The 26,128-nt window shown below is 40.9% G+C and overlaps 1 protein-coding gene across 1 annotated transcript in view; it reads left to right on the top strand.

Annotated features, from left to right (window-relative positions):
* Rai14 (retinoic acid induced 14) overlaps positions 1-26,128 on the top strand; it is a 118,516-nt gene that overhangs the window by 16,815 nt on the left and 75,573 nt on the right. Inside the window, exon 2 of the mRNA XM_013018529.1 lies at positions 8,986-9,067. Within this exon, the coding sequence (XP_012873983.1) occupies positions 9,032-9,067 (36 nt within the window). The 5' untranslated portion in view covers positions 8,986-9,031. The remainder of the gene's footprint in view (positions 1-8,985; positions 9,068-26,128) is intronic.

The following is a 26,128-nucleotide window of genomic DNA, read 5'->3' as shown; positions in this document are numbered from 1 at the left end:
TTGAAATGAACATAAAAAGATAGAATTACAAAAACCATAAAATTAAAAAATACTCAAAAAAAAAGCAAACAAACCCAAAACTTCACAGGGCTAGATGCCAGTGGTTCACATGTACAATCCTAGCTACTTGGGAGGCTGAGATCAGAGGATTGTGGTTTGAAGCTAGCCCAGGAAGGAATGTCCATGAGACTCTTATCTCCAATTAGCCAAGAAGAGAGCCTGAAGTGGAGCTGTGGCAGAAGTGGTAGACAGCTAGCCTTGAATACAAAAGCTCAGGGGCAGCACCCAGGCCCTGACTTCAAGCTCCAGTTCTGAAAAAAAGAAAACCCCATAAATTGAGAGGGGACTTTAGGGATATATTAAAAGTAATCTCAGCATAAGGAGTAATCACATGGAATTTCTTAGTGCTGGGACAGTTTGTTTTGGAAAAGCTTAGGTTTTTAAAGTTGCATAGATTTAGGGCAGGTGTCACCTTGGGACTTTGGTAGGCTCACTAGAGCATGTGAGTAGCTGATTTGACAGCTGATAGTAATGTTGCTGGGGACATGGCCATAGTAATGTTGCTGGGGACATGGCCAATTTCAGCTCAGTGCCGCTGGCTCTGTCTGATTCATGGACCAACATCAGTCCTGGTGGATGGCAGGCTTAATTCTCAAAGAAGGATGATGTGTTTAATTCTCAGAGAAATGACATCCTTTGGATAAAGGCAAGGGTGAGATTAATGTTCTGAAGAGAGTTTTACTGCATAATTACTGTGAAGCAGTATCTGAGTGGCATTTATAGTTTTCAAAGAATGTGCTCATTTATTTTCTTTAAAAAATGTGAGATATACAGTATTTTTTTAAAATCTCATTCCAAAGTGAGATTATTGCTAGGTAGTTTTTCCTAACTACTGTAAAAACATTTATTTATTTATTTTTTTTTAGTTTTAAATTGACACAGTAATTATACACACGGGAATAAGGTGATATTTTACTATATGTATACAATGTATAAAGATGAAATGACAGGAATTAATGCACATTTTAACCAACCTGTACCCTAGTTAATTTAAAAAAGAAGTTATATATATGAAAGAACTTAACCCACAAGTAATGCTCACTAGAATTTGCTTATTCATTTGTTCACTCATTAATTCATCCATTTATCCATATACACATCTGTTTGTGGATTAAGTTTGGTGAGACAAAGGACAAAGGGTGAACCAGTATAACAGTGATACTTACAAGATACACTTTACAACTTGGGGGGGGTTTGGTGGGAGGGAAAGCAGGAGAAAATGAGGGAGGGGTAACAATATTCAACAAGAATTGTACTCATTTCCTTACTTGTGTAACTGTAACCCCCTATATATCATCTTTAAAATAAAAAAAGAATAAAGAGACATAAATCATAGGCAGCTTTGATTTTTTTTTTATCTCACACTTGAAAGTGAAGTTAGTACATTCTTTGGATGAATTCATAAGACTCTCCTGATTATTATTACTATTATTCTTATAATAACAATATTTGGGTGCTAGAGATCCAATTCAGGACATTGGGCACACTAGGTCCTCTGTGGTATAGCACAGTAGCACTGAGCCACATCCTCAGCGTTGATTAATAAAGCTTTCCACAGTTAATTCAAATTTAGAATACTTTTTTTTTTGTCAGTTGTGGGGCGGGCTTAAACTCTGGGCCTGGGTTTTGTCCCTCAGCTCTTCAACTCAAGGCTAGTACTCTACCACTTGAGCCATAGTGCTAATTCAGTTTTCTGAGTGGTTTATTGGAGATAAGAGTTTCACGGATTTATGTGCCCAGGCTGGCTTTGAACTGTGGTCCTGAGATCTCAGCCTCCTGAGTAGCTAGAATTACAGGTGTGAGCCACTGGTGCCTGGCTTTCCTAATACTCTTAATTCAGAACTTAACACTTTCTTTTTCTTTTTTTCTTTTTTGCCTGTGTTGGCGATTGAGGCCTTCCAGAATATTACAGCACCAAGCTCTGTCCTCAGCCCAGAGTATCTAATACGGAGTAATGATAAAGTTAAGTAGCTTCCCCTTTTCTCTCTTTCCTCATCTCACCATGCTACCCTTCCTCCTCTGTGGCCTGTTAAACCTGATTAAACTGCAGCATGAGAGGTGAGAGGGACTGTGGCATTCCTGCCTGTGGGCCATAGCTGAACAGTCTCATTTTTTGCAGCTGGCTGTTATTATTATCACTATTACTATTATTATTATGATGATGATGATGTTGGTGCCAGTCCTGGGATTTGAACTCAGGGCCTCTACACTGTCTCTGTGCTTTTTTGCTCAAGGCTAGCACTCTACCACTTGAGCCACTTCTAGCTTTTTGGTGGTTCATTGGAGAAAAGGATCTCATGAACTTACCTCCCTGGGCTTTGAATGGCATTCTCAGACCTCAGCCTCCTGAGGAGCTAGTATTATGTAGTGAGCCATCAGACCTGGCTCCAGCTGGTGTTGTGAGTCTTGATCTTGGGGTTTTTCTGGGAGTGTTAGGGACTGAATTATGTACTTCAGAATATTTGGATTCGAAGATGTTTTGATGGAGGTCATTAAGGTAAAACAAAGTCATATAGTCAGCCTTCACACAGTAACAGTGGAGTCCTCAGATCAGGACTTTGATACATGGAGAGGAGGACTGAGTGAAAACGAAAGAGGCAAGTTGGTTATTCACAGCAGAGGGGAGAAGGCTCACAGAGAGAACCAGCCCTGTCTCCACCCTGACTTACAGTTTTCAGCACTGTGAGAAATGCATTTCTGTTTGTAAACTGCAGTCTGTTGTGGGAACTCCAGCACACCAGGACTAGGTGCCTTTGGAGGCCTCTTTCCTCTCCTCACCTCACTTAGGATGGAGCCCTCCTGCTGTTTTGCCCAGGAAGGCGACGGTCTAGCTGCTGGTGGTTGCTTCCTCATCAGGTGTCAGCTTCTCCCTGCCCTCTAGTCCACCCTGTTCTGGGAAATTTAACCCTACTTCCTGTGAGGTGTGCTATCAATATGAGGCCCACAGGAAACACACATGGACATGGTAAAGCATCGTCCTTCTCTTCATTCTCATGTTTGAAGTATAGAGCAAGTTTTCTTGTACCTTTTACATTTTCCAAGTGTGGATTACCTCTCTCCCCCCCTCCCCCCATGAGTTTGAATAGGTATGGTGGAATCACGATGTGGTGCTCTTCAAAGGACAGTCCTCCTTGGCCTCCACACACACTCACCTTTGAACCCTGCATGTGAGGAAAGGGTACAAGAGTTCCAAGTCTTCTGAACATTTGCATCATCTCTGGCCACTTTTGAATAAAATGACTTGAGTCTTCATGCTCCATTTCCACACCTAGTGCTCATTCATTGTTTTTCATAGGTTCATTCAGCCCTAATGACATTTTGCTGAGTATTAATAATAAGGAAATGCTTGGTGAGGTTGGGGATCAAACCTTAGTGTAACTGTTTGGGATGATGTGTTTTACTTAGTGTTGAGCAAGGGTAGAATCACAAGAACAGCCTTGTCTTGTGAAGAACTATTGGCCTGCTTCACAGCTTTGTCCAGAATCGGGCTGTTAAAAGCTCCACCCTAGGAACTCCTTGCCAAGGTTCAGTTTGATGACCTTTGCCCTTTGCAAAGCCCAGCATTCTGCAACATCTGGCTACTCAAGGAGAATGGTAGTGAGAGAAGCAGGTACAGGCAGGAAAAGGGATGAGCAACTTGGTAAGGCCAAATGAGTGGAGGCTTTCAGAACTTGGTACTTTCATCTGTACATGGGAAAACCTGATCACTGTGTTGCCTTTACTCAAATCTCTATGAAGCTAATGATGTCATAGTGCATTGGGATCAAAGAGAACTTTGCTGAGGTCAAAGGGGAAGTGTGAAGACTATTTGTATCTCTGCCTACATGTTCATTCATGAAACATCGATTGATTATATGCCAGTGGCTAGGGCCCAGGTATGTAGTAAACAAATGAAAATTATATCCTAAAAGGCCTCTCTTCCAAAGTAAGTGGGCTATCTGAGATGTAAAATTTCAAATTTACTGAAAAATAGTAATGGAACTTCAATCCCTCCCTCATCATGAGGGGTCAAAGAATGGATCTTTTGTTCTGGGGAGGCTTGGTCTTTGAAGAGGACTGTGTGTGTGATGATTCCTAACACACGAACTCAGTCTCATGACGGGGGCTGGTAGGACAGCTTGGAGATGTTACACTGGTGTCTGATCCAGGCAGGACACATACCCTCTTGTCCCCTCCCTCACCTCAGCCCACCCAAATCCTGTGCTTCCTTGAAGGCATGTTAGAAGTCCACCCCGATTTATAAAGGCTTCCTTCATTTCCCCCACGCTCAAAGATCTCCACTCTGAATTTCTGCAGGATTTAATACCTAGTTGTGAGATTTAAAAAAAAATTATATTTTTGGTTGCAAGAATTTTTGCTTGTTTACTACTCTTACTATTCACTACCTTGGTCAGTTCTGAGTCCTCCAATAGTAAATGTGCTTCCTTGCCATAATATTTAAAATTTGGTCCTAGGCTGGAAATGGTGGGGTGGTCCCTGCCATACCAGCTGCACAGAACTTATAAATAGGCAGATCGCAGATCAGGCCAGCCCTAGGCAAAAACCACCAGACCTTAAAAATAATAAAAGCAAAAAGTTGAGAGCAGGGTTCAAGTGGGAAAGTTGTAGCCTAACAGTATGGGGCCCTGAGTTCAAACCCCAGTAGCAGCAGAAAAAAAAATCAGTCATGCAGATAAGCCATTCAACTGTAGATCAAAATGCATTGCACTGAGACTTGAAAAGAGACTTGAAATAGCTTCTGCCCATGAGGAGGAATTGGGATGGTATGAAATGCTATGCTGTTCAGGACACCTTTGCTAGTATGGTCTGAAGAGACTTTTGCAGAATAAAGTTTTTGTTTTACCAGATCCAGAGAATTGCTAAAATAGGTTTAAAAAATCCTTCTTTGCTTGCAGACAGATTATTTGTTGTCTGAGAAAATATTGAACTACATATTGACAATGAGAAATAGTTTAGTTTCTTCATTTGTTCGACATTTCCTTGGATATGTGGATTTGAGGTCTGATGTTTTAATCAGGGGTCCCCTCTTAGGACCTGACACCATGTCTCTATAACCTCCCAGGTTTTTCCTACTAGCCATGGCTTCCAGGTGTTAGAACCTTTTCCAAATGCCAGGACAGAAGTGGCCTTTTAATAACTCTAGTTATCCCCAGCTCTGGTTCTTGCTTCTAACTGTTATGCAGATTCTCAGCATCTCTTTCCCCATCTTTGTAATCCTGGAAATGTATACCATGGACCACACAGCTTCTCACACCCAGAGCCTTGGGCTCCAGGAAGACATTTATTTAGTACTTAATTACCTTCCCCTGGGAACCTTTGGAATCCGTTACTTTATTTCTTTAATCCCCTTCAAATGAGAGTTGCATACTTTTCACTGCCAGGCTTTAAAAATGGGAAAAAAAAAAAGCCAAAGCCAAATATACCAAAAAGCTAACATAACATCCTTCCAGTCTCTGTGACCTCGAAAAATCCTACCACCGCTGCCTCAGGCCTTGTGTTGGGTGAATGAAAGAATGAATGTGCTGTGTAGTTCTTGGTGGCCTGCACTTTGTGGGTTTGCACAGTTGTGGCTTCTCTTTTTCTCCCCTTTCAGCTGCATTGATTTAGTCTTTTTTCTTGGCTATTTCTAGAGGATGGAAAGAATTAAATTTGAGGGATATTTTTCATTTTCTAGAAATAGTTGGTATGGAAATTATGAGCCAATAGCAGTGTGGGAATGATAATCAAGTGGACATTATTATTTTTGTTTTGTAGGCATGCTCAGGTCATCGGTAGTGTGTTAGTCAGTGAGTGAAAACATTAGATCAAAAGTTCAAATCCCAGTCTTGGACCAAAAAGAAAAAAATTGTTTTGATATGAAAAGCCAGCTCTAGTTTGATTTGTAAGCTAGGCCCACTCTGACCAGTCTGTTTCCCCATCTATCCATCCATTCTAGGTTCTCAAACTTCAATGTGTAGAGATTCAACCAAGGAAATTCCTGGTCCCCTGCCCTTTGAGATTCAGTTTCTATGGGAAGGATCAACAGCCATTCTGTTGCTTGCATTTTTTTTCTTCTATCTTCTTAAATAAGTTTTGACCAGAATGGTAAGAATGGGGAGGAATCTGAGATGACCTTGAAAGGCTTTTACAATAATGGCTAGCTGTATGAAACATTTGTCAGCCATTCCTTAGGACCAACTCCACTGGGATAGTACTAGTTGACAAAAGTTCAGTTTTTTGTTTTAGAAGCATGGTTCAAGTGGTAGAGCACTACCCTAGTGAGCATAAGCCACTGCGTTCAATCCTCAGTTTTGACAAAGAAAGAAAGGCCAAAAAAAGCAGTTTAGAGGAGATAGCGCTATAAACAGAAAAGAACCAGGATGGATGCTGCAAGTTCACATCTGTAACCCTAGGTGTTCCAGAAGCTGAGATCTGAGAGTTGCAGTTCAGAGCCAGACTAGGCAGAAAAGTCTGTGAGATTATCTTTCTGTCCAGCCAAAATGTTGGAAGTGGAACTGTAGCTCACGTGATACAAGTGCCAGCCTTGAGTGAAAAATCTGTGCGAGAGTGTGAGGCGCTGAGTTCATCTTCCACTACCAGCACACAGAATCCAAACAACGGTACACTCAAGTATTAAAGGGCTTGCCTAGCATGCTCAATTCCCTCAGTTAAATCACACACACACACACACAGAGACACACACACAGAGCTCATCTTTTCACTTGTCAGGTGGCTCTTGAGAAGTTAACATTTATCTAACACCTACTATATGATAGGACTTTGCTCACATGTGATCTTCCCTTTATGATAATGTACTTTAGTATTTCTTAGCCAGTACACAAAAATCCCACACTTCATGCATGTTCGGGTTTTGATGGAAAAGAGAAATACACCATGTTTCATGCTTTTAATACAGATTGTGAGTTTTTTGTTTTAGTTGTGCAGCCCTGTAAGGCAGTGGAAACAAGATTCAGCTTCTGTCAGACTTAGGGGTTTGGCTCCAAATTCCATCAAGAGACTTTTGTTAGGACATTTCTACCTCCAGAAAACGGAGATCTTGCTAGCTCTGTGGTCCTTTGAAGATGGACCCAAGTACCTTGCTGAATGTAATGAAAACCAGGAAGCTTCTTCCTTTGAAAATATTGTATATGTATTTAAAATATTACATTCAAGATCCAGAAGACCACAAACTTCTAATTTTGAAGCAGTTGAAATCTCTTCCAGTACCAATTCTGAATTGCCAGGGCCCCCAGGAGGACCTGGAGAACCTTGCATTGTTTAAAGTGGGATGGGACTTGTGTGGAAAGAAGAGGTTTTATTGTTCCTGGCAGTTTTTACTGTGCCATTTAGGAGGGGGCCAGAGGGCAGGAACAACTACTGGAAAAACAAATAAGAAGTGAATGGCCTGGAATGTGAAGTGTTTTTCTTACTATTTTTCACTGTTGCAATCTTCCGAAGGAGGCAGATAGTATATTTGCTAAATGAAGTTAGAGGAACTACTTTAGCATAGAGTCTGGTTTTTTGGTGTGTTTGTTTCTATAATGACATACTGGTTTTTAGATAACTTTCTAAAGAAAAAAAGGTGTATTCACAGTTATGTAGATTTATCGGACTGCCTCACACTGGCATCAGTTTAGCTTGTGGTAGATGATACCATAAAGGAGGAAAATACTTGGAGAAGTCAGGGAAAAATGAAAGATGAGATTGTGGGGAAGTAAGAGATTTAGTAAGAGATTTAAGATTTATTTCGTATTTTATTTTTACAAGTCCTTTCGTAAGAACTCAGTCCGGGAGACCAGCATTCTGTGGACATACCCCAACCCAATGACCTAAAGACCTCCCACTAGGCTCTGTCTTTGAAGATTGTATCACTTCCCACAGTACCACTGGAGAGACCAAGCTTTCAGCCATGAGTCCTTGGGGGTAAACTGCATCCCAACCATAGCCAAATAGATACAGCATTTTCTGTAGTGAAAATTGAATTAAACTTTTTAGTATTTAGGCTGCATTTATATGTGGAATCTTTACATGTGTTACTTACCAAAGCAAAGAGTGAAGTGATTATTCCCAAGGAGGGTGGTAAAGTACATGGGGAAGATTGAAGATACATCCGTCAGAACATAGGAGTTTATATTAGAACTGTAGGTGAATGGTAAGGGTGATGGGAGGGGCTAGCTTTGAGAACCACGGCCCTGGAGTTGGTACTTGGTGAGCAGCTACCACCAGCCCTATATTCTCTGTGATGAAGCTCTTGGCAGTTAACCTTGTGTAATTACAGTGTGTACAGTTTCCAAGGAAACACGCATTCTGTCACTTCAGTCACCGTATGGCCTCCAGATGAATGCCATTGGAGGTCTTTATGATGACTGGGTTTCAAAGGCGCCTGCTTTAATGGCAGCAGCAATGATGAGATTGAGCACATTCGAAGCCGGAGAGTTACCGGGGGAGCTCTTGAGGCAGCAACATGGACACAAGGAAGGATCAATGTAATATATGTGTATATTATATACACACATACTCTAGCATAAGTAATGTTTTATGTGCTTGAAAATCTCCAGATTCTCAAGTATTTTCATCATAATAAAATGGTAAATGTATAAAGCAATGCATAGTTTAATTAGCTCATTAAGCCAGCCCATGATGAATACATATTTCCAAATGCTGTTAGTAGACACGAGTGATATGACAGTTAAAATAATGACAAAATTAAAATGAATAAGGACAAAAAATGAAGCTTGGATTAGTTAGAAAATGTCAGTTATTCTAGGGAGCACATCACAGGTGCACAAAGCATATATCCCCTAGGCTTCCCATCTAGCCAATAACAGACTACCATCTGACCCAGGATCTCTCTCCTACCCAGGGCTGATGTTATAATCCAGTCCGAAGGGAACCTCTGTATGTTTATTTGGGAATCTGCATTCATTCATTCATTTCTCTCCTTAGGTGTTGACAAATCTCCCAGGACTGTGGAAGGCTGAATGGATTAAACATGAAGAGCTTGAAAGCAAAGTTCAGGAAGAGTGATGTAAGTGTATCTTGACTCACGGTCTGGCTGCCCTGCCCTGCCCTGCCCTGCCCTGTCCTGCCTGGTTCAGTTCTAAGGGCTGCAAGAACAGTTCCCATTGCTGTCTGATAAGGCCCTGCCTTAATACATGACAGAAGCTGGAAGCACTCCGTTGGCTAGGGCGTGCTTTTCCCTTTTTGATGTTTATGTGTACAGCTTTCAAAAATGACTTCTAAAAAATTCTTGAGGTCTATACTTTATAGAGGAAGGAATAAATTATGTTAAGTGGGGAGTGGGGGGAGGGGAATCAGTAAAGACCCTAGCATTTCCAAAGTTGTGTAGTGATTTAGAATGTCATTAAAAAAAGAGCTGTTCTTGTGAAGAGGGTTAAATAAGTACCTATTGGGAGGTGATTTTTGTCCTGAAGGAGTTTATTGAAGTCTCTTTTATGGCCTTTGTAGTAAGACCCATTGCTGCCTGTACCTTCACTGTCAGGGAATTTCTTGGCCTCTTTTCTTAAAATTTTAATTTGCTAATACTGAGGCTTTGAACTCAGGGCCTTATGTCATCTGACTTTTGAACACAAGGTTGGCATTGTACACACGAGACACAGCTCCACTTCTGGCTTTTTGCTGGTTAATTAGAGGTTTTGCTACCCAGGTTAACTTAAGTAGATCTGAAATCTGATGGCTTCTGCTCCAATCTCAACCCTCTGAGTAGCTAGGATTTCAACTGTGAGCTGTTGTTCATCATAAAAGAATTTGGATTGGAGGAACCACTGTGATGTCAGTATTAGGAAACACAGTCTCTCTTATTAGAGAAAAAAAAGCATAGTGTAGCACAGCATAGCAGAGCTACGTGTAGTACTATTTTGACAAAGGTACCTCACAAATGCTCCTGGGATTCCAGTCTTATACTAGCTGCATTCCAGAAGCTTGGAGCAGAGTTGTTGCCTGAGAGAAATTCATGTGAGGGGGAGGGTATTTTAGATGGAAGCCCTGACATGTCTCAGCCTCAGAATGGCTTGCTCAGTTATTACTTAGAATTAGGTTATTAGAATTGAACCTGGATTTTATTGCCTTACCATGAATTCTATTTTGACAGCTTGGCACACTTGTGTTTTTGTGGTAAATGGAGCCTATGTCTTTTAGGGCTAGCATGTCACATGCACATCTACTTTTGGCTGAAGCTTATCTCCCAAGGCTACAGCTATGACATGTAGCTCACTGCTTTGATAAGACCCAGGCCAGACAGAGATACTTTTTGGATGACTGCAAAAATACAGTCTCATTTAAAGGGCTCTTATAAAAAAGTTGATCTCACCTTCTCATTTATTAGGTAAAGTAACTAAAACCCAAAGAGAGTGTAAATTGACATAGTCAAAGCTTCATAGCTAGCCACTGGCCACAAGGAGGACCCCAGTAATCGAACTTCTTATTATTGCCTCTTCCCTCCAAAATCTTAAACTTGCTCATCTCCTGGCTGGCCAGGTGATACCAAGCCTACATATCTGGCTTTTAATTAGAGAGGAAAGGGCCAGTAAGTAAGCCTACAGTGTTGAACAAATGTGGGTTTGTAAGTTGTACGGTCAGGTTAACAGCTGTTTTTTTTTTTTTTTTAATACCATTCTAAGGGAATTTGGGTAGCTCAGTCTTCACACAATAAGATTATTCTAACACAGTCTTGTCTGCCTTAGAGTGCCATGGTACATGAGCAAGATTGGGTCTGAGGGGAATGATAGACCCATAAACTTTGGCGCTTAAAACTTTTACACTGGTGACAATAGGGAGGGTATGGCTGGAAACTAGTTTTGAAATAAAAGTTGAAATAATTCCATGATTTGAAAAAAAAATCACAGTAATAACTAGTAAACGCTTCTGGGGTTTGGCAACAGTAAAGGTTGTGATTTTGGCAGTGAGTGTGAAGAGAAGGAATGCTTAAAGAGCAGTTCCGGGGGAGAGGAGGAAAGCAGAGGAAATGGGTCAAATGGAGCCAGACAAATTCACAGGGCTTTCCAAATTGTTTCTCCAAGCTACATCACTGTGTAGTTAAGTGGAGGATATGAGAAGAAAAGGAAAAAAAATTCTTTCCAATTCTGGTTTGTTAACCAGCTGTATGATCGTCATAGCTAACCATTTTAAAGTAGTTACTACTATCTGTCAGGTCCTCTGCCGTGCTTTTCCTGTGAAATGCATTTATCGTTGCCACAAGCTTTAGGTGAAGACACTTAGGCCTGGGGAGGTTCAGCAGTGTGTGTATGTCCTTAGAGCTCTATTGTGGGACCAATGTTTTCGACCAAGGTTATGGGTTCCCAGAGCCCAGGCTTTTTGCAAAAAGGATTTTGGAATGGAGACTCTAGTTTCTGAAACAGGGCAAGTGATCTAGGAAGCATCTAGAAAAGCAGCTTGAACTTGGATTTAGGCTTGTGACCTTGGACAAATGTCTCATTCATTTGACCTTAGATTCATCTCCTGGAAAGTAATTAACCTCACAGGTTGTTAGGATGGTTAAATACACTAATAGATGGCAGACACATATCCAGGGCCTTTGCTTAAGAAGTATATGTGCTCAGTAAGTAGCCTTTCTCCCATAGGGAAACTCATGGTAAAAAATAAGATTAAAAAGTTTATACGAATCTGAGTACTAGTTCACACGTGTAATCCTAGCTACTCAGGAGATTGAAATCTGAGTATCACAGTTTGAAGTCAGTCCAGGCAAAAAAGTGTGAGACACTCTCATTTCCAGTTAAATAGCAAAAGAGCTGGGCTGGAGGTGTGGCTCAAATGGTAGAGAATAGCTGTGAGTAGAAAAAGTTGAATGAGAGTGTGAGGTCCTAAGTTGTGTTTGAAGTCCTGAGTTCAAGCCCCAGTACCAGCATGCACATGCACACAGTTTTATAGACTCCTGAGCACAGAATAATCTGGTAACAATTGTTGCATATGAGTGAGCAAGGGAGGCTTGGTTTTAGTTGACAGTTGATATTTTTGGAGCAGTATCTACATACATGTTTTACTTGTTACTAGAAAAAAAACAAAATGTACAAATGATTACATTTAATTAAATGAGCTAATCTTCACCTGAAGGAAGTGGTCTTACTCAAATATCCTGAGCCATCAACCACCCAGTTTTCTTTGTGTGTGGCAGAGGAAAGTGAAAGAGTTCTTTGTATTTCTGGGGGTTAGAAGAAGAGGATGGCAGATCAGGTTCATGCTTACATAAAGGGAAGAGAGGTGACCCATTGGTGGGATCACATTTCATCTAGTCACTGTCTTGGAAGGGTCAGCCAGCTCAGTTATGGCCATTGAGAATAAAAAGGAGTAAGAGGAAGGACAAGAGTGATTCCAAGCAGCCTCGTGGATGGCCTTTAGGTCCCTCTGCCACCCAGGAGGTAGAAATGTAATTCACAGGATCCTTTCTGCACATCTGACTTTGACTCAGCCTGATGTCCAAAGGGTTTTCTGTGAGTGTAGTGAGGGACCAAGCGTGATTCTGTGGGTTGTGGTTAGGTAGAGTCATTGATCATTGCTTTGATCTCCAAATTTATTTGGGACCCTGTGAAGGTACTGACAGAAGCTAAAGAGAACTAAGGACCTTCTGTGGTAGATGGTAGTTTTCAGTTCACATTTATGATGGTAAATTTTGGGAAGTCTTAACACTAGCTTTAGATAATGGAGAAGGGATAGAAGAGAAATGGAAAGTATGGTGGTTCTTGTTCTTCCTAACAAGCTGGTGAGTTGGTCATGGTGACAAACACTTGCTTATAATCTCAGCGCTTGAGAGATGGGCTCAGGAAGAAGATAAGTTTGAGGCTATCAAGTTCCAGGCCAGACTGAGCTGCAAAATAAGACCCTATCTCAAAATAAAATGAAACAAAAAATAATGTAAAAGAAAAAAGGGGGGAGGAAAAAAAAACATTCAGGAAATAACTAAAGCTGAATTACAAATTGATTATAAATACCAAAGGGACCTTCAAGATGATATAGCTTGTTATTAAATGTGAAGGCTGGTGATAAATGCTCTCTTAAGAAGGATATAAGAGGAATACTAGCACAATGGGTAGACTGAGTTCCCAAACTTGCCCTTGACACTGCAAAATTGTAAGACTTTAGGAATCCAAGACAGTGTCTTGGTCTGGCTCTGAGTATTTCTTTTTTCTTCTTCTTTTTTAATATATATTTTTTAATTTTAATTTCAATTTTTTAATTGGAAAGGTGATGAGCTGGGTGGATACAGTTACATAGGTAAGGCAATAAGTACATGTGTTTTAATAATCATTACCATCCCTCTTTATCTCCCACTTACCTCCTTACCCCCCTCAAGTTGTAAGGCTCATATCCAGCAGAGTATCAAGTGAATATCAATGTTACTGTGGTTCCTCCATTGTCCTGTTGTTTCTGTGATTCCCTTTCCCTTCACATATTGCATTGTCTATTAAGCAAAACACAAGGTACAAAAAAACTAAGAGAAATGAAGAAAGAAAAAACAATAGAGAAAAATGAACTATATACAGGGTCAAATGAGAACCTCTTGTTTCTATAAGTTGGAGTTCATGTTAATATGCTTCTAATTATATATAGTCCTTGACACTAAGCACTTGGGTTAGAATAACATTTTTTTAATATTGTTAATTGTAAAGGTGATTTACGGAGGGGTTACAGTTACATAAGTCAGCTACAGTGTTCACCTCTTCTCTTGTTTTTGTTGTTTTTCCTTCCCAACCCTCCGCTTACCCCAACATAAAATATAACTGTTGTCCTCCTTAACACTCTCTTAATTTTTTTTTTTTTTTGGTCAGTCATGGGGTTTGAACTCAGGCTTACGTGCTATCCCTGAGCTTTTGCACTCAAGGATAGTGCTCTACCACTTTGAGCTACACCGCCACTTCCTGGCTCTGAGTATTTCAGTAGAGCACTGTAATGTTTTCATTCTAGTTTAAAAATGGGTAGACTGTTTTTCATCTTTTATCTTTTAGTTTGCGAGTGGCTTCTTTACCTCTTTAAATATTTGCAGCAACTGGTATGTGGTTCCACTTGGAAAAATGAGCTGTCATCATGGGAATGGAAGCCAAGAAGGTTGGGACTTCCCTTTGCTAATGAAATGCTCAGGCTTCTGGAATTTCTTTTCAAATGCCAATTTTTACTGCATTGAGTGAAATGGGTGGAAGTTGAAGGGTAGGAAATGGAACTGAAAGATCTTTGCAACAAATCTTTGAGAAATGCCACTCCATGGGGATACAAGGCTTCACAGTTTACTTTGTGGGTGTGCATTTAATTTTATGAAAGATTTCTGTTTCCAGTTGTGCTTTCCATTGTCACACGGAGGCAAGTGGATATTCCATTAAAAAAGATCAAAACAGCCCGTTTAAAATGGCATGCTTTGCACAAGATGAAATTAGTGATAAACTTTGTGTAGCAGCTCCCAACTGTTGCAACCTTCATTCAAGGAAATGCACCAACCTGTGAATCTTGAGCAACCAGACACATTCTGCTCAGTCCAGGGTCGTATTTGCTGCCTGTTGAGATAAACGTACTTAGCCACATCTGTGCCAAAGTATTTTTTCAAGGCATTTTTAATCATTTGTATAATAAGTGTTTACCAATGCTTGAACCTCCTTCCTCTTGCCCCCCTCCCCCACCCCATACACAAGTGGGAAGATTTAAAATACAAGTTACTCTGTAGACCGAGGAACTTTGGCCAAATTCAGCATTGAGCTAAGCCTCTTTGCTCATAGATGTAATTTTTCAATGTATTAGTGATGACCTCATTGAATAGAGGTCTGAGACTCCAGTGAAGTTCTGCAGAGAAATCCAGTCAAGTGTTGTGTATCCTTCAGAGACTTGAAAATGAGACATTTGCTTGCTATTACCTTGTATTAGTTGGCCAAGGCTGCCCTGACAAAGCACTACAAATTGGATGATACTTAGAACAGCAGAATTTCATTGTTTTTACAGTCCTGGAGGCTAGAATTGTGATTGAAGTGTTGGCAAAGGTAGTTCCTTGGGACGGCTATCAGGGAGTCTGTTGGATGCCTCTTCTAGATTGTGCCAGTTTGCCAGTAGTTTTTGGCTTGTGGGTACATCATCCTAATCCTGGCTTTCATTGCATGTGACATCCTCTCTGTGTGCATGTCCCTGTCCACATTTCTTGTTTTTATAACGACACTGGTCATATTGTATAGGGCTTACTCTACTGACTTCATTTTAGTCTCTTGACCTCATTGATTAAAAAGTTGTACCATCTGCAAAAATCCTCCTTCCACATCTAAACAAGATCACATTAGGGCTTCAGCATATGAATTTGTTCCATGCTTTTCCATCCGACAGCAGTTTCTCAGAGCTCTCACTTCTTTCCACTCAATAAACACACTGCTCCTCTTATCTTGGGGACTCCTTTCATTGTCCACGCGGTGAGGTGGGAAAATCATACCTTTCAGTGGTGCCATGCCTACTTCAGAGTAGCAAGAGTGACAAGTACAGCTTGCTAATGAAGATAAAGAATACGAAGGTAAAGAATAGTGCTTGTGCACTGAATGCTCACCAGGTGCCGGGCAGTGTCCAGTATTTGGTATGTACCCTTGCTCCCTTGCTTTTTCCCTCCGTTTCCTTCTTCCCTTGTCTCCTTCCTTCCCTGCCTCTCTTCCTTTCTCCTTCCCTTCCATCCCCCTTCCCTTTCTCTTCCGTTTCCCCTTCCCCTTTCCCTTCCTCTTCCTATTCTCTTTTCCTTTCCTCGTCCCATTCCCCTTCCCTTCTTTTTGGAAGTATTGGGATTTGAACTCAAAGCCTGGACCTTGCTAGCCATATGCTCTACTACTTGGTATTTCTTGTCACTTAAGGCTCACCGAACTGTAGCAAGTAAAGTCCACTAGGATGATGGCATTTTCATAGGAAGAAAGGAAGCTGAGGGAAGAAGACTTACTTGGCAAGTCACATACTGTGATAAATAACAGAGAGATCAGGATATGTGGTTCTTTGAATGTTTTTTTTGTACTTTCCCCCCATTGTTAGTATATACATATATGTCATCAATATTACTAAATTCAGAAACTTTTTTTTGTGCTTGTGGGGCCTGAAGTCTGGGCCTGGGCACTGTCCCTCAGCTCTTTAGCTCAAGGCTAGTGCTCTCTACCACTTGAGCCACAGCACCACCTCCGGCTTTCTCTGCTTATGTGGTGCTGAGGAATCGAACCCAGGGCCTCATGCATGCAATGCAAGCACTCTACCACTGAGCCACCTTCCCAGCCCTAAATTCAGAAACTCTAAACAGAGTAAATTCATCTCATGTCCCTAAACTTAAGACCCATATAATGAATTTTACATCATCTATGCCTGTTGTAGTAGCAGAGCTCTTCCTGCTGGTAGCATCCTTCTGAGGCAGGCAAGGATCAAGGATAGCCTTGTTGGTTTGTTTCCTGAGAGCTGCCTGCATTTTCAGACTTCAGTTCTGAAGGTAGAGAGAACAGGTAAGGCTGCTTCTCTTTCATTGCAGCCAGTGACACATTTACGCTTAAATGGAGCACCATGGCTAGCTAAGTGGATCACAGTTTCAAAGTACCTACCCCAGGCCATCCTTCTTGCTTACACATGAGTCTGTGGAGACTAGTGTGGAACTCTGAACCTGGCCTCTAAACTTAGGGAAATCTGATAGCATACACAAATAGTGAGTCATCTGGCTCACTGTCTCGTATCTCTTTATTATGAATTAATTATCTGATAATTTTAAAGAAAGACTATTGTTGACTGACCTACATGTTTAGCAGATTTTTTGTGTAACTGCTTCTTGGGAGTGAGACAGGAATTGCTTCTGAATCGTCCTCTGAGATTAGCTCTTGGGTTTGTGCCCAGAGATTTTTGCTGTATAAAGGTGGTTATTTTCATTTATGTGGTCATAGAGAGGGCGTTAACCCAAGACCCAGTATGTCTATAAAAATGATGTTAGTCACTAGCCTTGGCTTGGTTGTTTCTTGAGTCTTTACCTCCTTTTACAAAAGGAAGATTTACCGTATTCTGATCCACAGGGTTATTGTATTGTTAGTTTCTATGCTTTATTGAAAATTCTTTCTCTGTTTTGGGAAACACTGCCTGAGAGGACTTAAGTTTTCATTTTCTTGGGAGCCAAATGATTTGACATTCTTTCTTTCCTCCCTCCTCAGCTGCCCAGTGGGCTGGTTTTCTGGGAGGCATAGAGATTGATACTATGAGAAAAGATCAAGTCTAAGGAACCACATGCTCTTTTTGGATATGATTATTTTGGAATGTATTTCCCACTGCTCAGGGTATTTCAATGGCAACTTTCTGGCTTTGGCCTATATTTTTGGAGGGGTTTTTGATGAGAGTCAATGTGAATTTGTAAACCTGTCCATTCTTTGCAAAAATTGTTTCATAAATGAGAAGTTGACAGAATAAGCTGTTCCAATAAAATACCAGAACTACAGTGGTGCAAACAAAGTGGACATTGTTTCTTCTGAAGTAAAAGTTTCAGGCAGGCTAAAGGCCAGCAGGGCAGCTCCACTCCATAGACTCCTGAAGGAAGGACCCAAGCCCATCTGCTCTCTCCCAGCCACTAGGCTACCAACCGTGGTCCTTGAGATTTCAGATATGGCCAGTCAAAATAGAGATATTTTCTAAGCATAAAATGCAAACCAGATGTCATACCTTCAGCTATCATACCATCTAAATTGTGTCAAATGTCCTAAGATTTTTTTTATAATCTTTAAATAATTACATATCCTGGATATCCAAATTAAATGCACTAGGAAGGTTTACCTGCTTTTATTTAATTTTTAAAGTACATGGTTCTGGCTGGGCTCTGGTAGCTTACCCTTAATTCTGGCTACTCAGGAGGCTGAGATCTGAGGGTCATGATTTGAAGCCAGTCCAGGCAGGAAAGTCCGTGAGACACTTATCTCCAATTAACCACCAAAAAGCCTGAAGTGTAGCTGTGGCTCAAGTGGTAGAGCACTAGCTTTGAGAACAAAAAGCCCCAAGACTGGCACAAAACAAAGAAAAATGTGGCTCTGGGTCTTGAACTTGCTTGGCTGGCTTGCTCATAGCCATCCATCCCCTGGTTCTATTTTTACATGTGTACATCCATTCTCTGTTCATTCATCTACCCCACCTTGACTGCACACCACATCCCTCCTCTCCCTCTGTGATAAAGCATGTTCCAGTTTCCTGGAATTCATCTTGTGAAATTGTAAGGTAGTTATTTAAAGGAGTTACACCATTGAACTTCCCTCCATGTATACCATACTATAATCAATTTGTATATATAGAGAGAGTTGCATTATCAACTCTGGTGGACAGCATTCCCCCGTTGTATAATCAACATTCAAGTTTCAGGGGACCAGAAAGAAAGGTATAATTATAAACCATTGTCCTTATGTGGGACTGATTGGGCCTAGTCACATGTACCTCTCTAGCTGCAAGGGAGGCAGGAAAACATCCTATAGCTGGCAGCCATGAAACTAGCCAAATCTTTAGGGCGAGGGAAAGAGAGTGTGGGTTCTGGAGACAGTTTACTTAGCCACAGGCCATTTCCACAGTTTCATATGAGACTTGAATCTTTAAGCCAGAATGTTCCCATTCTTTAGTGATAATGAAGTTTTCATTGCTTTTTTCCCCTAGAAGTGATTGTTGATTGGTACTTACCCAGTACCATTGTTATGTTGGTGAAAGTTCATTTGCAGTAGGCTTTGTTAGGTGAAGTTAAATGCCTTTTCCCATGTTAAGAATGAAAACTGCTCCTCGGTTTCATCAGGGGGTGACAATCTATTAGGGCTTTCCTTTAAGTCTTGTAGTACACTGAGTGACTTGATCTGATAAGATATAGGATTATCAAGGTTCTTTTAAGTGCCACTTTATAGTCATAATTTTGGGGTTGCTTTCACAGATAGACCTATCATAATCTGATCTTATACCTTCACTGAAAAGTTGGGGAATGATGTCAACCTTCAATTATATGTTATCAGCTTAGCTTTGGGTTACATGGAGTCCATGTATTCAGTCAACATGTAAATTGTGAAATCTGAGGATTCTTTATTGCACCATTAATTTCATCTGAGCAGATGCAATAGTTTGGTTTCCAAATTGTACAGTTTTTGAGCTGTACAGTTCTCAGAAAAACTTTAAATTTGTTCCAAAATAACATTAAGTCAATGTAATGTTTACGCTAGACATGTACTTTTTTATATAATTTCATGGCATTATTTTTGTATACATTGCCTTATTCATACATACATACATACATTCATTCATACACATATTGCTTGCTTTATTTCTCTTCAGGTACTTATGCTATTAGATATTTGAACCCAGACACTTTATCCCACTTAAATTTTGCTTTGTTAGTTAACTTTGTTAAGTTCTGTTTTATGTTAGCGTAATCTATTTCTCTGATTTTTGCATTATAGTTCCTATCAGAATCCCATTGAGTCATCTACAAACTTGGTAGGTATGCTCATTACAGTCTTATGAGTTATTTATGAATAAGCACTGAACAGTTAAAAAGCCCTCCCTTCAGACACACACACACACACACACACACACACACACACACGGCCATCCTACACACACACACACACACACACACACACACACACGGCCATCCTACACACACACGGCCATCACACACGCACACGCACACGCACACACACACACACACACACACACACACACACGGCCATCCTTCCAAATGGGCAGAGAGGAATTCACATTCTTGAGGCTCTAGTTATTCAGCTTGTCCTCAGCTTACCCATGGCCCTGTTTCTTGGCCTTGTTTTCTGTCTTTCCCCCCTTCTACCCATTAATATTTATGTGATATTGGGTAAGTTTTATAATCTTTTTGATCTTTAATTTTCTCACCCATTTTTCAGGTGAGACCAGCACCTCTCTTAAAATTAGACACATAGTAAATTCTCAGAAAATCCTAGTGGCTAGCATGGCATCTGGTGGCAGTTGTAGGTTCTCTGTGGTCTTAAAAAGTTTCCTGTCTAGTTGAGCTCATATGACTGATATAGGTAAAACAACTGAAGCAGTGCCGGACTTATGCCACATGTTATGCTAGGTGGACAGCCAGTACCACAGAAATGTGGGGGAAGGCCTTAAAGAAGCGGTGAACCATGGAGCCTAGGAGACCTTGGCTGAGGAGGTTACTATTAATAGAGGAGACCAGTACTGATGAGGGGGATATCAAGAGTAAGGTGGAGTGAAGGGACTAACTGGCGAGGAAGGGATATGCGAACAACGAACAGGAAATGAAGTTCCACAGGGGACGGACATCGTTGTACAGCATTAAAAGCTCAGGGTTGGGGTGGAGTGAATAAAACTGAAGAGTGAAGTTCCAAAATTATTATATTTTGGCAGGATGATTGGGGATTTTCAGAGAATATAACCGGAAAAAAGGGCCAGGCCTGGGGCCAAGGCTAGGGTGGTGGCTGCTGTTGGAAGGATGGGATTTGAGTGGGTGTGTGGTGAAGCGCAGGGAGGGAGCCTACATTCCTGTTGATATGTAAGGGAAGGTCTCTAGTGTGTGGCCACACCCAACCAGGAGCAGCGCCAGCCCCTGGGTAAGGGCCCCCCCATCTCCTGAGAAATCTGGCCTGGGCTTATATTTGCACTTGGCATTTCACTAAGCAGCTTAGTAGGTAGGTACAAACATTAGGAAACAAAAACAAAGAAGCAATCTTTAATTAAAAGGGAATGCTTAAGAAATAATTCTTTAACACTAAAATGTACCTGCTTGCCAGCTTTATTTTAGCCACTTCAGTTATAATTTGTTCATTCCTTGTTATGAGAGAAGACTTGTTCTCAGCTCCAGGTTTCCTTGTTGCTGTAGTTGTTTTTTTTTTTTTAGAAAACTTGTAGTAGTCACAGTAAAGCTCTGCTGCTTTCCTAGGGCTGCTGTCACAAGTACCACAGAATGGCTTCAACTCTGGAATTTATTACCTCACATGGGTGAAGACTTAACTGAGGTGCCAATTAGTGAGACTGGTTCTTTATTAGGGAGATGTGGAGAATCTAAACCACGTGTTTCCTCTAGCTTTTACTGGTTTTCTGGCAATCTTTGAGACTGCTTGGCTTATAGGATCTACATGGCATTTTCCCTGTGGGCATGTCTGTGTCTTAATCTCCCTTTTTATAAGGACATCAGTCCTACTACTTTATTGTTCACTAATTGCATCTGCACTCACCTTGTTTCTAAGTAAGGTACATTCTGAGGCACCAGAGGAAGAGGATGTCAATGAAAGAATTTAGAGGGGACCTAATTCTCCTCAACATTTGGCCAACAACCACTGGGTTTCAAGCAGGGATTAGGACTGTCCCTGAGGACTCCAGCTCCAGGAGCCCCATATGGACCACACTGCTGCTGATGCACTCAGGTCATGGCTGTCCAGAGATCCAGCCTGCTGAGCAAAGGCCTGGAATTGAATTTCAAATTCCTCATTCCATTTGCCTGTGGCAACTGTAAGAGGATAACCAAGAGTAAACTTTGACCAAAACATGCTTCAGTGGAGCCTGCTCCCAAGGCCCAGCATTATCAGTCTGCAAGCCTGCGGTGCCAGAGATAAGAATGGGGTGGAGAATTGGGAAATCAAAGTGGTTAAACCTGTTTTGGAGAGAAGTAGGGCAGAGAGACCAAGGAGGATCTCCAAGCATACCGGGACTTGAGAGGGAAAGATTTTTAGTATTGCTTTCTGTGTTTAAAATAACAAGGACTGCCATTTGGCCTTGAGGATTAGGGAGGTTAGGAGGCTTCTGGAACTAGGTCCAATGGATTGTTTTGTTCATTGAATAAGTCCCATAGTCCTGGGAATCTGTTTCTATTGATTTCGTACATCTTCCAAAGCTTTCAGGAGGGTATCCCAAGGCCTCTCCCCTTGATCACATGTGGATTGTGGTGGCAGGTGGTAGGCCTGGGTACCATAGACCCATAGGCAGTATAGGATTGTTGTCCTAGTTCTGCCTATGGCATCAGCTCCTGGCACAAGTCAGGATGAATGAGTGAATGACATGATGCTGTTAAATGAAAGTACCTAGTTGTCCTCACACACACTCCCCCCCCCCAGCTCTTTTCTGCTTAATATCTAGGACTATTGCTATAAATACCATGGACAGAAAGACATGCTATGTGACATTAACAAGCATCATTGGAGATCCTGGCCTGTTATTTACAACCTACCTGTGCTGTGTGCAGTGCTCTTTTAGTATCTGGTGGGGATTGGTTCTAGGATCCCCACAAATACCAGAGCTAATCAATTGTTCAAGGCCCTTGTGAAAAAGGAAATACCGTTTGCATACAACCTGGTGATTTCTTTTTATATTAGCCTAATGGATTGCAAATGCTGTGTAAATTAAATCATCTCTTATTTCTTGTGATAACCTAATAGCTTGTAAATGCTATGTGTACCACATTGTTTAGAAAATAATAACAAGAATAAAAGTACAGACATTTCCAGTTATTTTCAGTTTATGAGTAATGAAACAGAATTACTTTTACAATCCGATATCAGTGTCTTAGTGGTACCAAGGTCATCATTAGGACCACTTTTACATTACCAGAAACTAACTGAAACAGTGCTTTTGATGGACACTTGTTTTCAACCTCATTTAAAAGATATTCTGATAGAATTATTATGTGATTTTTATACATATGTGCATCATTTAGCCATAGCTTGTGTAAAGATTCTGGACAGCTTAACTTCATGGGGTAAGAAATGCTTCTCAGTGGGCCACCTCAGGTTAAAGTTGGTGAGTGTTCCCTGAATGCCAGGCTCTGCCAGGCTCTGACAGTAACCCCTCCTCACACTAACATCTGGTTTCTCTTCCACAAATATTTCACAAACAGCACTATCAGGTTGTAATAATTCTTGATATATGTGAGGTCCTTATTAAACAGTCATTTAAGATGTTGCTGTTTGATATTATTATAACGGTAAAAACCACTCCTAAACATCTTTTGAAACCTTTTGTTTTCTTCGTAGGGAAAACAAAAAGCAAAAAAACCCAAAACTTTTAAACTGGGACGAGAGGTCTCCAAGGACAGATTGGATTTTGTGAAGCCTGAGGTTTATACAAAATTATATGTGAATCCTTTCGTGAGAATGTGTTAGTACATGAACTCAAAGCCAGTGCCCATTCAGGATTCTAACTCTTAGCTGGCACTCTACCCCTTGAACTATGTCTCTAGTCTGACTTTTTTGCTGATTATTTTAGAGATGAGTCTCCATACACTTTGTCCAGAATGGTTTTGAACCTCCCTCAGTCTTTGCGATTTCTGCCTCCCAAGAAGCTAGAATTACAGGCATGTACCACTGACACCTAGTTTATGCAGTCATTTTATTTAACAATGACTGAGGTTATTGAGGGGCTCTGATGGCTTAAGATTCAGTAAGTTCATGAGAATTCAGCCCTCTTGGGCAAGGGTGTGTGTTTCTGCAGCTCGTTAAATGAAAAATGAAGTTTGCTACCTGAGTCCTCCAGTCAGATCTGCAGGTTCAAGGAGATACCTTCTCAGCCCTTGTAGACTAGAAAACTGCACAAGGAACAAGGATATTTAAGAATTTGTGATGGTTCCTTTCTTTACTTGTCAGGTGCCTGCATTGTCCAGTTCAGGGGCCTTTTCAGTGATATATGCAGACCTGAACATCAACATATCCAGGGAACTTGTTAGAAATTCTTGGGCTCTGATTCAGATCTTCCCTAATCAGACATTACAAGAGGGCTTCCACCAGTATTCTGCATTTCATCCTCTGCCCTTTGGTGATTCTGAAACAAACTGAACTTGGAGGTCTATTGTGGCCAGTTCTCCTGAGACATTACACTACCTGCAAGAAAACAAAGTTATGACTTACTTGGGTCCACCCCGGGGACTTCTACATTCCAGAGGGAATGGTGAGTCACTCCAACAATGAGAGATTGACAGATTACACACTCGTGCTGAGGAGAGGCTTTGAATGGGCAGTTGTATAGATGAACACTTCCTTTTATATACTTTGCCCTGGCTGGGTTCCCTGAACTCCACCAAGCTGTAAGTAATCATTCCTTGCCTGCATTGTTGGGCAAGGTTTTCTGTGCAGATGCAGATTCATTACCTAAGAGTGTAGTTCATTAGTTGAGCTCAGATTCTGTGCATTCCACTTCCTCTGTGTAAGTTTTCCAAGCCTTTGTTTCCTTATAGGAAAATGGAAGTTTTAGAGAAGTACCCCCTCCTTCCTAAGTAATTTGTGAAGATCTTTGTTAAGCTAGAAAGGCAAAAGATACTACTCTTTTTCTTTTTCCTCTGAATACTTTGTAATTTTTAGTAATAGATCCTTCTATCAGATTTGGTATTTTTGATAGAATCCAGCTCTCTAGTTGAACTGCAGACATACTTCTAGTCTCTAAGTGTGTGTGTGTGTCTGTGTGTGTGTGTGTCTGTGTCTGTGTGTTTTAAGAGGCATTTCCTGGGCTGGGAAGGTGGCTCAGTGGTAGAGCACTTGCCTTGCATGCATGAGGCCCTGGGTTTGATTCCTCAGCACCACATAAGCAAAAAGAAAAAAGCCAGAAGTGGCGCTGTGGCTCAAGTGGTAGAGCACTAGCCTTGAGCTGAAGAGCTGAGGGACAGCACCCAGGCCCAGAGTTCAGGCCCCATGACCATACCTCCCCCCATAAAAAATAGGCATTTCCTATTTGGTCCCCTTTTGTATTCTGGGAGCTAAATTCCATACAGGTTTGGATGATAAAGAAGTGATTATCCTTCTCTCCCTGTGGGATAGCTTCAGCTTTACTGGGTGATTTACAGTCCATGGGGAATTGAAGTAAGAAGAATATTTGTGGGAGAGGTTTGCCTCATGATAGCTCTATGATTAAGGACCTGAAGTTTATTAACTTAAATTTTAATTATTTCAATATACTTAAACTAAAAAGGTAATTCAGATATTGGGCAATGGCTAATTAATTTTAGAATAGATATGTGGATTTACTTTTTTGACTGTAAAGAGATGCCACATCTTGCCAATAAAAACGTAACACAGGAATTGATGTGAACTAAAAATATACAGTAGTGCCAGGCACTGGTGGCTCATGCCTGTAATCTTAGCTTCTCAGTAGACTGACACTTGAAATTGCAGTTAAAAGCCAGCCCAAGCAGGAAAGTACATGAAATCTAATCTCCAATAACCTCAGAAAAGATGGAAGTGGCACTATGGCTCAAGTGGTAGAGTGCTAGCCTTGAGCAAAAAAAAGCTTAGGGACAGAGCTTAGGTTCTACACACACACACACACACACACACACACACACACACAACTTTGGTGATTATTAGATCACATTAATCGCCAAAAACTGGCTATCAGAAAATAAAAGCTATGAATTGCATTTCTCTTGAGGAGTGCTGTGTTAAATCCTAAAAAGAAAAAAAAATTGAAAAAAGCAAAATTCACACCTTTTAAGATTGGAAATGGAATGAGTGTAGACACAGAACATCTGTTTGCACCACCTTGTTTAGGGAGAGTCTGCAAACATCTGCCAGCCCACAGCATTTGCCTTTGAGGGACCCATTTGATGGCCGCGGTTCATTTTGTCTTTTGGTGTGTGCACACAAGCCTTGTATTGAATTACTGATCTCACTACTTGTCCTTTGTCCTCCTTCATTTCAATGTGCGACATTGACCCAGTGAAAATTTTAATGCTGTGATTTTCACTTTTATGTAGTCTTTATTTTTCTGTTTTCTTCCAGACCAGGGATTGTCTTGTTCTGCCCTAATGTTCTCTGTTCATACGAGGGAGTTTCCATTCTTGAGGCTCAAATTGGTAACCGCTTCCTTATTTTTGCAATGCTTCCTAATACATTTTTAAAAGGGGACTTGACCTTCCCATAATTCAGTTTTCCTTAAAAAGTTTAAATCATCCACTTCAGCAACTTTGACTTGACCCAGGGAATGTGAAAATTATTAAAAGTTACTCATTAAGTTGATCACAATGAAGATTTCTTGCAAGGCAAACATAAATATGGTGTTACTCAAAGATTACTTTCTCCCTGTGTACAATTTTTGTGTCCTTATTTAGAATGTCTCACACTGTGCAGTGGATGTGAGGCTGATATTTGCC

This window comes from Dipodomys ordii, unplaced genomic scaffold (genome assembly GCF_000151885.1).
Source record: "Dipodomys ordii isolate 6190 unplaced genomic scaffold, Dord_2.0 Scaffold41, whole genome shotgun sequence".
Taxonomy (NCBI): domain Eukaryota; kingdom Metazoa; phylum Chordata; class Mammalia; order Rodentia; family Heteromyidae; genus Dipodomys; species Dipodomys ordii.
This window is presented reverse-complemented; position numbering and strand designations above follow the sequence as displayed.